The sequence below is a fragment of the Gorilla gorilla genome, chromosome 18 (assembly GCF_029281585.2).
Source record: "Gorilla gorilla gorilla isolate KB3781 chromosome 18, NHGRI_mGorGor1-v2.1_pri, whole genome shotgun sequence".
Taxonomy (NCBI): Eukaryota; Metazoa; Chordata; class Mammalia; order Primates; family Hominidae; genus Gorilla; species Gorilla gorilla.
In genome coordinates, this window is record NC_073242.2 from 112,590,496 (window position 1) to 112,605,612 (window position 15,117).

The following is a 15,117-nucleotide window of genomic DNA, read 5'->3' on the forward strand; positions in this document are numbered from 1 at the left end:
GAAAGAAAGAAAGAAGAAAGAAAGAAAAGAAAGAAAGAAAGAAATGAAGGAAGGAAGAAAAGAAAAGAAAAGAAAGAAAAAACAAACTGGATATCCATATGCAGAAGAATGAAACTAGATCCCTGTCTCTTACCATATAAAAAAATCAAATCAAAATGGATTCAATACTTAAATCTAAGACCTCAAACTGTGAAACTATTGTACTATAAGAAAACATTAGGGAAACTCTCCAGGACATTGGAATTGGCAAAGATTTCTTGAGTAACACCCAACAAGCACAGGCAAATGAGATCACATCAAGTTAAAAAGCTTCTGCACAGCAAAGGGTACAATCAACAAAGTGAAGAGACAACCCACAGAATGGGAGAAAATACATGCAAACTAGCCATTTGACAAAGACTTAATAACCAGAAAATATAAGGAGCTCAAACAACTCTACAGGAAAAAATCAAATAATCTCATTTAAAATGTACAAAAGATCTGAATAGGCATTTCTCAAAAGAAGATAAGACATACAAATAGCAAACAAGCATATGAAAATGTGCTCAATATCACTGATCATCAGAGAAATGCAAATCAAAACTACAGTGAGATATGATCTCACCCCAGGTAAAATGGCTTTCATCCAAAAGTCAGGCAATAACAAATCCTGGTAAGGATGTGGAGAAAGAGAACCCTTGTACACTGTTCATGGGGATGTAAATTGGTACAATTGCTATGGAGAACAGCTCTAAAAACAGAGCCAACATATTATCCAGCAATTCCACTGCTAGATATGTACCCAAAAGAAGGGAAATCAGTATATCAAAGAGATATCTGCAGTCCTATGTGTGTTGCAGCACTGTTCACTACAGCCAAGATTTGGAAGTAACCTAAGTGTCCATCAACAGATGAGTGGATAAAGAAAATGTGGTACATATACACACAATGGAGTACTATTCAGCCATGTAAAAGAATGAGATATTGTCATTTGCAATAACATGGATGGAACTGGAAGTCATTATGTTAAGTGAAATAACATAATGAGCATAAAGACAAACTTCACGTGTTCTCATTTATTTGTGGGAGCTAAAAATTAAAACAATTGAACTCATGGAGATAGAGTAGAAGGATGGTTACCAGAGGCTGGGAAGAGTAGTGGAGAGGACTAAGGAGGGGGCAGTAGGAATGGTTAATGGGTACAAAAAATAGAACGAATGAATAAGATGTAGTATTTGATAGCACAACAGAGTGACAATAGTCAATAATAATTTAATTGTACATTTAAAAATAACTAAAAGAGCATAACTGGATTGTGTGCAACACAAAGGATAAATGCTTAAGGTGATGGAGACTCCATTTGCCCTGATGTGATTATTATGTATTGCATGCTTGTATCAAAACATCTCATGTAGCACATAAATATATACACCAACTATGTTCCCACAAAATATTAAAAATTAAAAAAAAGAAACAAAGCTCTGAAATGATCGATTTTCCTCTGTGTTAGTTTGCTAGGGCTACCATAAGAAAATACCACAGACAAGATGTCTTCAGAAAACAGAAATTTCTTTTCTCACAGTTCTGGAGGCTGGAAGTCAAAGACCAAGGTGTCGGCAGGGTTGGTTTCTCCTGAGCTCTCTCTCCTCGGCTTTCAGATGACCACATTTTTGCTGTGTCCTCACATGGTCATCTCTCTGTCTGTTGCACCCCTGGTGTTTCTTCCTCTTCTTATAAGAATGGCAGTCATACTGAATTAGGGCACCACTGTTACAATCCCGTTTAACCATTATCATCTTTTTAAAGGTTCTATCTTCAAATGCAGTCACGTTCCAAGATACTGGAGGTTAGTACTGCCACATATAAACTTTTCTGGGTGGTGGGGGGAGCAATTCAGTCCATAACACTGTAATTGATAAGGGACAGGGGAATTCAGCAGAGAACACAGTGAGGGGCTCTCTGGCACTTACTGGAGAGTTTTGTGAAACAATAGAAAAGATTTTGAGCCAGAAAAGAAAAAGCTAGAATGTAACACAAGGATTAGAAAAGTCAAAGTATGTGTAAAAGGCAATATATAACCAACAAATCCACAGAAATTAACATCCAATGTGATGCTGACTTGTTGATATATCTTTGGCAAAATTAATGTAATACTAACTTTGGAAACATGCTTATCTGGGAGTTCATTGCTGTTATTTTCGTTTTGAAGCAAGGTGCATGGAGGGAGAGAAGCAGTCAGTCACTAATAAGGGCTCCAGAAGAAGCACGTGGTTGCCCTGACCCACCAGATTGTCTTGAGTCTGGCACCTCTGTCACCTTCTGAGTGACAAGAATTTTGGTGGCATAGATTTATCATGGAACTTTGCACCAGCCAGGAAAAACTGAGCTGGAATTGATGACTGTTCCAGTTATTCATCGCTGCAGAGTAAATAACCCTGAAGAAACTATCTCAGGCTGCTGTGAGTAGGCAGCTGGTCTGGGAGGCAGAATAATGGGTCCCCAGAAACATACACGTCCCATTGTCTGCAACCTGTGAGCCTGTTACCTCACGTGGCAAATGGTACTGTGCACATGTGATTGAGTGAAGGATCTTGAGATGAGGAGGTTATCCTGGATATTCTGGATGAATCTGATGCAATCACAAGGGTCCTTACAAGAAAGAGGCATGAGGGTCAGAGTCAGAGAGAAACTGGAAGATGGTACCTAGCTGGCTTTGAAGATAGAGGAAGGGGCCAGAAACCAAGGAATGCAGGTGGCTTCTAGAAGCTGGAAAAGTCAAGGGAACTAGTTCTCCCCTAGAGCCTCCAGAAGGAGCATGACCCTGCTGACTCCTTGATTTTATCATAAGCTAATAAATTTGTAATGTTTAAGCCACTAGGTTTGTAGTAATTTGTTACAGCAGCTGTGGGAAAATAATGTGTCTGGTTTGACTTTAAACGAGCTCCAATTTATAACAAATCACATGCACTTAATTACCGATTCCAAACATTTTTCTTTTTTCTCCTCAAATTTAAACTTCATTCCTCCCAATCTCATGTAATTCAGGTCTCCATGAACACTTTCTCCTCATTCTTTACACCATGTTGAAGGAACGCTTAGCACTTTATTGCATTCCAAAAAGGCAGAGCCAATCAAACAGATTTTACTAGAGATTCCATATATCACAAAGCGCTATTTAATGCAAATTCCCTTCAGATTTTTGTGGTTGTTGTTGTTTTTGTTTTGTTTTTTTTTTTTTTTTGTTTTTCCTCCTTCCGAAGGTCTTCAGTTGCCAGCCACCTCACCTCTGGTTACTTCCCCCTCCCTGTCCTTCCTGGCTCCCAAATCTCCCTGGTTTCTTTCCTCATCTTTCCCTCTCCTTCCTTCCCCCATAACCAGCACGTTCATATCACATCCACCTACTCTTAGCTGCTCAATAAACTAAACACTTCCATTGGATCTGCCCTCCTTGGAAGGCAAGAGGTGTGCAGAATAGAAGAAAAAATTATTGCAAATTGTGTTTGCTGTTTATTTGTCTGCTCTATTCCCTCCCTCTCTGAAACTCTCAGAAGCAAACTGAAGCTGTCCCGCATGAACTTCCCTAACTTCTCCTCTCTCCTTCTGTTGTCACTCATTCTCCTCTTCAACCTTTCCTCCTTCTTCCTCCCCACTAACTCCTTCTCTCTCCCTGGGCCTTTCATTCTACCCCAGGCTATGCTCTAAGGATGATTCCTCCCCATACTCTCAATACTTTTCTCTTTGAGCTGGGCTGGCAGCCAGGAGGGTGGGGCTCTCCTCTTCACTTCCTGGTTGGGTGACACTCCTGGAAAACCCGAGGTCCTATAGCCTCTCTAAGCTCCACTTTTGTCCCTGTAAAGTGGAGGCAACAAGAGTGGACAAATAAGCAGAGGAAATATGACCACATAGGAGCATTCTGAGGCTTAAATAAAATAATTCTCACAAAGTTCTTAGCATAGCTGCTTATGTGTAGTATATCTTCCCTGAAGGTTATGAGTTATTACTATTTTTATTAATGGACACTGCCCCGCACTTCTTTATTTTTTAAATTAATTTCAGCTTTTATTTTAAGTTCTGGGGTACATGTGTGTTCCATTGCAGCACTATTCACAATAGCAAAGACACGGAATCAACCCAATTGCCCATCGATGATAGATTAGATAAAGAAAATGTGGTACATATGCAGCATGGAATACTACACAGGCATAAAAAGGAATGAGATCATATCCTTTGCAGGGACACGGATGGAGCTGGAAGCCATTATCCTCAGCAACCTAACGCAGGAACAGAAAACCAAATACCGCATGTCCTCACTTGTAAGTGGGAGCTGAACAGTAAGAGCTTCTTTACCCCTTTTTCCCTGAGCTCCTTCAAAAGTTAGGTGACTTGCAGCCTCTACTTCTTGGCAACCTCATTAACCCATTAAAGTTTGGCTCCTTTGTTTTCCGTTAAAGACTGCTCAGTTCCCTGTGCCCACTGGCCACTTCTTATCCTCCTTGCTGTCTCTATCAGGCAGAATTTCCACACCTTCTCCTGACCTTCTACCTGCTTGTCCAGCCTCAGTGAGAAGTTCCATGTGCCTCTCATTTGGGCACAGGTAGCCAGAGTTGGAATGTACACATTGCTTAAAAGGATGTTTGTCTGAAAGTTCAAACTCCCAAAATGTCCTCTTCAATAGGTTTCTTTGCAGCTTTTTGAATATGCATATGAATATAACCACATTTTAAAAATCCATTCATCAGTTGATGGACATTTAGGTTCTTTCCAACTTTTGACTATTATGAATAATGCTTCTCTGAATATTTTTTGTACAAGCTTTTGTGTGGACACTATAAATTTTATGTAAGCATTAGCTATTATTTCTATCACTTTCTGTGTCCTTGGGAAAGTCACTTAAACCCTCTACACTTTAGTGTTTTCATTTTTAAAAATGAGGTTCCTGAGGATAATACTAGAATCTACCTCCTATGACAGTTGTGACCATTAAATGCATTTAGAGCTGATGTTAAAACACTCAGAACAGTGCTTGGCATATAGTAGACACCTAATAAACATTAAGAGTTATTATGAAGGATCCATTACATTTCAGGCATTTGTTGAAGGCTCTCAGGTATATGACCCCAATAACCTATGTAATGTTGCTATTCTCATTTTGCAATTATAAAAACCAAGGTCAGAAGGGTTCAGTGACTGGCCTGTAAGCTAGAACCTGAACTTGAACTTTAGTTTCATATTCTGACTCACCAAGCCACCTCCTTCCCTGGTGACTCAGTTTAAACATATGTTACCACCACATCAAACACTAAGTCAAAGAGTCTCAGATGCTCTTCCCAGTGGTACCTTACTGACCATTTTTTGCTTTCTACTAGCTCCACTGTTAGATGCTTGTTCCAGCCTAACTCCCATTCTTGTGTGGAAATAAAGTCAACATAACCCATGTCTTCTAAATACACTCCTACGGGTGGGAAGTTCCAGGAGTGGGATGGGGAGAAACATTACTTCTTTAAGTTCTTCTCTAAGAAATGCAATCTAGAGTCAACCATGTCCTTCCCTCCGGTGTCCTTCCCTCCTACATCTTCCATCCCTAAAGAAAGGAACATGAAAGGGAAAGAGTAAGAGACATCATGTAGGAATACAGGTAAGAGTCTTCTAGGATGCCAGGCAAGCAGAATGAAGACAGACTGCCCGGGTTTTAATCCGGTCTCTACCAATGACAACTGCGTGACCTTGGGAACAGTTCTGAACCTCTGAGTTGCAGCCTCCTCATTTTAAGATAAGGATAATAGTAATTGCTTCTTCTGGGGTCCATGGAGAGATGAGATGAAATAACACATGTTTAAGCATCAGTCTTGTGCTTGGCATGCAGTGAATGGTCCAGTAGCATTAGCGACCCAAAAACCATCCCATCATGAGGATCTGGGGCAGCAGCTGACAGTCTGTATGCTTGCAGCTTCTTAATCTGCCAGCTGCTGGTATCACCACCTCTGACAGTGACACCGAATTACCCTTCATCCTCTGCCCCGTCACTTACTAGCTCCTGAGGAGATGACCCCAACAGGTAACTCCTTCCAGATTTGACCATGTCTACTACAGGAGACTTTTCCCCATTGTAATAACATGTTGATTATCCCTCCCACATAAATAGCATAGCTCTTTAACCCAAATCCCAGCAAGGCAGTTGGATAAATATTTAACCAAGGATCAGAGGCATGGGAGGCAACTCTGATGGTACAAAGAGCAGTTGGAAAATCTTTCTCTTTGAGGCCTAAAATCGCCAGTTTTCCTCTTCAGAAATGTTCGCATAAACACTTGTGTGCAATTGCATGCTATGCTTGAAAACAGACCTTCTAAAATGACCCAGGCCTCAGAGATTTTGTGTCATTGTGGCTTAAATCTTGCTCTTTGGTTACTAGCTGGGTGACCTGGGTCAGGTCACCTTACTTGTCATGTCTCTATCTTCAAATGAGGGTCATGTAGCACCTGAGTCCAGGGCAATATTTCTCAACCTTGGCACTACTGGCATTTTGGTGGGGAGAATTCTTTCTGTAAGGGCACTGTCCTGTGCATTATGGGGTGTTTAACAGCATATGTGTCCTTGACCCACTAGATAATAGTAGCACCCACCCCTAATTGTGACACATCTTCAGATATTTCCCATGATCTTTGGGGTGCAAAATCACCCCCAGTTGAAAACCTCTGATCTTGGCTGCAGATTTAAATGAACCATGGGTTTTGAGTGCTTAGCACAGTTACTGGTATATAGGAAGTATCCAAGTAAAAGGGACCTCTTAACGGAGAGAGAGTAATCACAGTTGCCTGCCACATCAAACTGTTCTTTTTATTATTATTATTTTTTTATTTTTTTACCTAGAATTAGAGGAAGTGGGAAACAATTCTAATCGTCCAAAGACAGTTGGAAAATTTTTCTGTTTGAGGCCCAAAACCTTTTTCGGGCCAGTTTTCCTCCAGAAATTGCAGAGTAAACACCTGTGTATAATTGCATGCTATGCTTGAATAAGAAGAGTTGAAGATAAACCCCTCTAAAACAGGTCTCCCTCTGTTGCCCAGGTTGGAGTGCAGTGGCACGATTGTAGCCCTCTATAACCTTGAACTCCTGGGCTCAAGCGATCCTCCCACTTCAGTCTCCTGAGTAGCTGGGAATATGGGTACATGCCATCACATCTGCTAATTTATTTTTGACATGGGATCTCACTTTGTTGCCTAGGACGGTCTTGAACTCCTGGCCTCAAACAATCCTCTTGTCTTGGCCTCCCAATGTATTGGGGTCATAGGCGTGAGCTACTGACGCCGTCCCAAGCTATTTAAAATACTTCAGAATTACTTTATACCAAAGCAAGCAATCTTAGAGATTCTTACAAGTCTACAAATTAAAAGATCTAGAAGAGTTCACAGTTTCAGCCTTGAGTTCTGTCTCAGTCCAGACTGTGGGATCATTCCTGGACTTTTCCTTGCTGAGCCAGCTGCCTTAAAAGAATCATTTGGCAAGTCATTCAGCCAGTCTCTCAGCTGCTCAGTGGCAAGATGGGAAGCCTAGGCTGAGATTTTCTTCCCTGACACTCTGTAGGGATATTGTGGGACAAGGGGGAAAGTGGGTAGAGCAAGACTGAGTGAACCTCCTCATGCTGGGTTGTGTGAGAGATTTACATGCCTATAGTCAATTCATTCTAACATCCACAGAATGCAGATATTAATTAATTTTCTAGATCAAGCACTCTGTAACCCAAGTTTGTGTAACTGGTAAGTGATAAAGTCAGGATATGAACCAGGGTCTGTTTTACTCCAAGTACTATGTGCTTTCTACTTTTCCAGGCTGTTAAGCAAGAACATGTCAGACAAGGAGGGGCATAAAAAAAAAACCCTAACTCTGGTCTGTTTAAATGGTAATCAGGAAGTGTTGGCAATTTAGGGCTGTCTCTTACTCCATTGCTTCTCAACACTGACATATGTGGGTATCACTTGGAGATCTTGCTAAAAGGCAGAATCTGACTGGGTTGGTCTGGGTGGAGCCTAAGATTCTGCATGTCTATAACTAGTTCCTGAGTGATGTTGGCGGTACTAATCCCCGGACCACATTTTCAAGCTTTAGCTGCATCAGAATCACCGGAGGGCTTCTAAATACACAATTGCTGGAAATCAAAACCTCAATAAGATAACATACCCCCTAAAATGGCCGTAATGAAAAACCACCATAATATAATATACACCCTAACATGGCTATAATAAAAAAAAAACACACAGAAAAAACACATGTTGGAGAGAATGTGGAGAAATTGGAACCCTCTTATACTACTGGTAGAAATATAAAATGGTTCAGCAGATGTGGAAAACATTTGGCAGTTCCTCAGTAAGTTAAACTTAGAATTACTGTGTGACCTAGCAATTCTACTCCTGGGTGTATATGTAAGAGATAGAAAAGAGGTGTTCAAACAAAAACTCACTCATACATAGATGGGCATAGCAACATTATTCACAATAGCCAAAGGTAGAAACAACTTAAGAATACATAAAGGGATCACTGGATAAATAAAATGTGGCATATCCATATAAAGGAATATTTTTCAGCTTTACAAAGAGTGAAGTACTGATACACGCTACAACATGAATGAACCTTGAAAACATGATGCTAAGTACACATATAGTGGGGAGAGAGAGGGTCTCCACAATTCTTTTGTAAGCTTCAGAATGGTAACTTCAAGTCCCTTATTTTTAGCCTACTGTCAACAATATATCACAATGTAAAGGAAATAAAATGACCACCAGAATAATCAACAACGTGAATGCTGAATTTATTCCCCTGCCAGGTAAGGGAACACAGCCCAGGGAACAAATTGACTGAATAGTTCACAGAGGCATTCGGGGGAATATGACTTAGAAGAGGGGATGATTTTTCATGCCTATGCTAAGTAAGGATAGAAAGGGTGCAGTCTAGGTCTAGGAAGAGTGGAAAGAGTCCATAGTTCTGTACATTATTGATTAAGGCAGGTCTTGTTGTTGACTACGTATGTCAGTCTGCTCAGACTGCCACAATAAAATATCACAAATCGTGTGGCCTAAACAACACAAATTTATTTTCTCACAGTTATGCAGTTTAGAAGTCCCAGATCAGCATGCCAGCATGGTTGGTTTTCTGGTGAGGGCTCTCTTCCTGGTTTACACACAACTACCTTCTTGCTGTGTCCTCACATAGCCCTTCCTTGGTGCATGTTCAAGGAGAGAGTGTGAGGTGTCTGGTGTTTCTTCTTATAAGGACACTAATTCTGTTGGATCAAGGGCCTCATCTTTCTGATCTCATTTAACTTTACTTTTTTAGAGTCCTCATTTCCAAATACAGCTATCCTGAGGATTAGGGCTTTGAGATAGGAATTTTTGGGAAACACAAACATTAAGTCCATAACAAGGTGTGTTCTCTTAAGTTACCTAATATTAGGTTATTCAAAGTGTCTGAGTAATGCAAGAGAAATAAGTTACATAGATCTGCTATACAACATTGTGCCAATAGTTAACAAAGCTGTATAGCACACTTAAAAAAATCTGTTAAAAAAGTAGAATTCACATTAAGTGTTTTTACCTTGAGAAAATTAAAAGTTAAATTAAAAAATTAGAGGCTGTAACTGGACAGACAATGAAGGGTTACATAACGTCAAAAAGCCTTAAGACACAGCGGCTCTTAATCAGCAACTTTGGACACCTATATTTATTTCATCTTACATCATCTTAAACATTAACGGCAAGACTGGATCGATGAGGTTGAACCATACAATACTGCCATTTCTTAGGTAAGACACGGTCTAATATTGGCAGTTCTTGCAGGGTTCAAATTAATGCAAAAGACAAATGAGTCTTAAATGTTTGATTCAAAGCATGCTTTTTGTTTAGATTGTCAATGTGGTATATGATCTACTCTCAACAAACTTCATATGTCATGTCTTAGTCTGTTTTGTGTTGCTATAACAGAATACTGCAGACTGGGTAATTTATAATGAACAGCAATTGATTGGCTCTTGGTTCTAGAGGCTGGAAAGTCCAAGATCAAAGGGGTGGCATCTTGTGAGGGTCTTCTTGCTGTGTTGTTCCACAGCAGAAGGTGGAAGGGCAAGAGAGAGGGAGAAAGAGAAAGAGAGCGAAAGGGGGCCAAACTCCCCTTTTTATGATGACCCCACTCTCAAGATAATGGCATTAATCCATTCACCCCATCCTCAAGGCCTAATCACCTCTTGGTACACCCCACCTCCTAACACTGTTGCATTGGGGATTAAGTTTCAACATACGCTTTTGGAGGGACACATTCAAACCATAGCGCTTACCCATAAGGCAGTGCATTATCACAAAAGCTCATGTGCACAAATATGTGACAAAACTCTAATGTTCAAGGTTTAATATTCAAAAGATTACTTGAGTAAGTATTAAGTGCAGATTCTGATTCAGTGGGTCCAGGGTGGCTCTTAGTAATCTACATAATAAACAATGGCTGCTGGAGATTCTGAAGCAGGTGCACTTATTACTCTAAGAAACCGTGAACATATGGAGCCTTTTGGGCTATTGAGATATTATTTTGAAAAGCCTGAGTAGCACTAATGGTAGAAAGCCCTTATATGGAGCTACTTTGTGCCAGGCACTATTCTAATATATTACTAATTTAACTTTCGCAACGATCCTATGATGCATGTACTATCATTATTAATTTACAGATAAAAAGGCAGAGACCAAATATAAAGTGACTATCCTGATAACAGGTGGCTAATCAATGGTAGAGCTAGGATTTGAATGCAGTCAGTCTTGGCTCCTCTGCTAACCTGTTTGTCTTCTATCTGACCAACCTTCAACATCTATAAAGGTCATGGAGAAGTGAGAACTCTGGCTAACCCCACGAACTGGGATTGCCACACAGCCCACACTGTGATTTTGAACAAGTTGCTGTAACTTCTTTGGCCTCCCTTATTAGTAATAGAAAGGAGTTGGATTTCAAACACTAAGATTTCATGAAACTATAAATCACTTACATAAAAATCCGCTAGCCATCTGCAGCAAGATTAACCAGTTTAATGAGAGTCTGCTTGATGCCAGACATTGTGTTAAAATTATATCAGTTAAGCCTTGGGACCTTTTGTTTTAAGTGACAGGGCCAAACCCCAAGTTAGCTTAAACCAAAAATGGAAGAGGAATTTACTAGCTCTTCAATTGTCTGAGAGACAATAAATTACTAGCTCACCAATTGTCTGAGAGAAAGAATAAATAAGCTCACTGGTGTCTCTTCTTAAAAGGGCACTAATCCCTCTCATCATGAGGGCTCCACCCTCAGGAATTAATTACCTTCCAAAGGCCGCATCTCCAAATACCATCACACTAGGGGTTAGGGCTTCAAAATACGAATTTTGATGGGGGTGGGCACAATGTTCATAGCACCCCCACCCTTCAGGTAACCACTGATCTGTTTTACTAGAGATTAATTTGCATTTGTTGAACTTTACATGAAGGGAATTATACCAAAGAGTACATACCCTTTTGTGTTTGGCTCTCTCACTGCCCATAATTGTTTTGAGACATCCATATTGTTACATGTATCAAGTTCATTCCCTTTTATGGCTGAGTTGTGTTCCATCATATGGCTGGACCACAGTTTGCTTATCCATTCACCCAGTGGATGCTTCTTTGACTTGGGAAATCTTTGCCAAGCCTGGGAGCCCTGTTGTTATGGGTCTAGTTTTCGTATGAGACTTCATGAGGCACTGTGAGCCCTACTGTCTTTGCTCCTTCATAACATCAGTGTCTTCCTGCTGAAGACCACCAGGAATGCACCTCAATTCATATTCTGGGGCTGCTGTCACAAATCACCACAAACGGAGTGGCTTAAAACATCAGAAATTTTTTCTTTCGTAGTTCTGGAGGCCAGATGTCTAAACCAAGTGTTAGCAGGGCTGTGCTCCTTCTCAAGGCTCTGGGAAAGAATCTGTCCTTGCCTCTTTCAGCTATTGGTGGCCCTAGGTGTGCCTTGGCTTGGGCAACATAACCCAAATCTCTGCTTCCATCTTCATGTGGCCTTCTCCCTTGTGCCTTCTCTTTTTCTGTCTCTGATAAGGACACCCATCATTAATTAGATTTAGGGCCCATCCTAATCCAGGATGGCCTTTCCTAGAGATCCTTGCCTCAGTGACATCTTCAGAGACTCTTATTCCAAGTGGATCACTCCCTTTCTTGGCTTCCTTTGATCTTGCCTTCCATTACTTCCTTACAGCTGGTCCAGTGACAAACTCAGTTTAAGGCTCAATCTCACCAGCTTCTAAGCTAAATATGATTTAGGTGGGATACAGAGCATCTGCTCTAGCCCTAGAATAAGTCCTTTCTCACACCCTCTTAAAGAGATGCCCCACCATTTCCCAGGATGTATGTTATTCCTCGTTGCAACAAGTACTGAGCACAATCTGTTCGATTATAGGTGATGTAGTGGGTTGAATAGTGGACCCTCCTCCCCACAAAAAGATATGTTTACCAGGAACCTCAGAAGGTATGTTGGTCAGGCTAGAAGATCAGGGCCTGGTCGGTAGGTGCTCTTCATCTTACCTAAACTACATTGTTTTTTTTTTTTTTTTTCTTTTTTTTTTTTTTTGAGACGGAGTTTCACTCTTTCGAAAGGCTGGAGTGCAGTGGCGTGATCCCAGCTCACTGCAACCTCTGCCCCCTGGGGTCCAAGCGATTCTTATGTCTCAGCCTCATGAGTAGCTGGGATTACAGGCATGCGCCACCACGCCTGGCTAATTTTTGTGTTTTTAGTAGAGACGGAGCTTCACCATGTTGGCCAGGTTGGTCTCAAACTCCTGACCTCAGGTGATCTGCCCACCTTGGCTTCCCACAGTGTTGGGATTACAGGCATGAGCCACCGCGGCCAGCCCTAAATTACATTTTGCTTAGGAGTTGGACAAGATTGAGCCTTCAACTTGGTTTGTCATCATACCAGCTGCAATAGGGGAGCCAAAGAAGGCAGAAGCAAATGAAGCTACACTGTGGGAATGAGCAAGAACATTGCTCACCTGGGCTCAGGGGGCCTTGCCTGCCTTTGTCTGCCCAAGTCACTGATACCAGTTCCTACATACAGTAGACACTGATTAAATATTTATTGGATGAACAAGTGAACATTTCTAACTTTGCTTCTTTTTCTCCCATTATTCCCATAGGAGGGGCCCCAATGGAAAGGCTGGCATCTTATGGCTCATCAAAGGCGGCTGTGACCATGTTCTCATCAGTTATGAGACTGGAGCTTTCCAAGTGGGGAATTAAAGTTGCTTCCATCCAACCTGGAGGCTTCCTAACAAGTAGGTTTCTGAGCCCAAGAACCTGTGATGTTCATCCTGGAAGGAACCCCGAAGGTCCTCTTGGTCTGACAGAGCACACATTGAACCCCTCATTGTTGTCAAAGATGAGCACAGCCAGAGATCAGTTAAAGTGGTGAAAACAGGTTTGATTCAGTAACTGCTGACAGTAGGGGAAAGAGCTAAGCTCCATTCTGATTTGTACAAAGGTGTTTTAAACATTTTAAAAGGAGAATGAGGGAGGGGGAAAGCATGGCTCAGTAAGTCAGATTAGTGAAAAAGTACAAGGGTCCATCAGTGTCCATGCAGAGGGGCCAGCTGTGTCTGCCAGCTGGCAATTAAAGAAGTCCAGAGTCTGTCTTCCCACAGAGACAGAGAAACAGAGGTCTGATCCTTCTTGATGATTCAGTTCCAAAGGAATGGCTCTCAGATCCTGGAGAGAAATGCTTCTGCATTGCAAGAGCTATATATTTACAATTTAAAGTTCTTTTTTAGTAAGTATTTCAGGAAAGGGAAGTCAGGGACCTCTCAGGGATGTCTTGGATAGAACAAATAGTAAAATTTTCTGGCAAGGTTGAGCCTTCTTAGGCAGGCATTTTAGGGAGGGGCTGGTGTTATCCAAGGGACAGGGCCTTATGCTGCTAGATACTGTGCTGGACTTTCGTTAAGTCTCTTAGTGCAGGGGGTTGGGAAGGGGTTGTCATGCATCCAGAGTTCTCCAGCTCTCAGTGTCCACCCAGCAGGGCTTGGGTCGCATGGGCCTCTTCTAAGTGCCATGCTCTCCATGTATGGCTTCACCCCTGCTTCCTTTCACAAAGGAATTGCTTTGGCTCATAAGTCATCAGCAAGCAGAGGCCACAATGGGTTAGAACCCTGGTCCCCTGGTGCCTGCTCTGAGCGGGACCTTTCTAGGACACACACTCCCTCCCTTGATGGTAGAGTTGTATTTGGTCTGTGGGAACACAGCTCAAAAACGGTCCCTAACTGACTCTCACCAATTTTGATTATTTTCATTGCCCCACCCAAACCTGTTTAACAATGTATAATCCATTAGTTTCATACTAGGTTTCTTTATTTAGCTTGAGAGCTTATTTTCATCTAAAAGTTTGAGCAGATACTCAGAGTAACACTTATTAGTCTTTTGTTGCCATTGGCCAAGAAGGTTTCCTTCCCCAGCTTCTTTATATTTCAGAAACAATATTTTTCTCCTTCCCTCTGAAGAATATGACCCACTTCCCCTCCATCCCAAGAGGAGACGGCCATTCTCTCCACTCCCCTCCCTGCATATCTGAACTCTGGGAAGAGGCAGCCTACCCCAAGGCTCAGTCTTCAGTTGTGGGCCATCAAACATTTAATCGATGATTCAAGTGAAGATGTAAAAAGTATGTCTAATAAAAGACCACAGACTGGGAGGTATTGCTAAACGCACTAAAGAACAAACCCTAAAGGTTTGAATGTTATCCCAAATGCAAAAAGATAAAATCTGTACAGAAATATTGAAATTTTGGCTTGAAACACTTGATAGCTGAGAACCTCCTAAGGTTGCAGAGGGGGTGCAAGACTCAGAGAAAGGGACAGAGACCCAGAGAAAGGGATATGGGTCACCACGATGACAGGCAGGACCAGGGCGATAGAAATGCAGAGAAGATGAAGTCTTGAGATGGGTTTCCAACTTGGGGACTCCCTGGGTTGGGAGGAGAATTGAGGAGAGGAGATGGAGAAGAGACATGGGTCAGAGGTGAAGCCAAATGTGCTGGTTGGACTGAGAGACTGGGATACAAAGAGAGGGAAGCTGCTTGAGAGCTGGTAGAAGAGG

At 41.6% G+C, this 15,117-nt stretch overlaps 1 protein-coding gene across 1 annotated transcript in view; it reads left to right on the forward strand.

Annotated features, from left to right (window-relative positions):
• Positions 1 to 15,117, forward strand: part of HSD17B2 (hydroxysteroid 17-beta dehydrogenase 2) — a 63,135-nt gene that overhangs the window by 42,208 nt on the left and 5,810 nt on the right. The window contains exon 4 of the mRNA XM_019012880.3: positions 13,167 to 13,304. Coding sequence (XP_018868425.2) covers positions 13,167 to 13,304 — 138 coding nt within the window. The remainder of the gene's footprint in view (positions 1 to 13,166; positions 13,305 to 15,117) is intronic.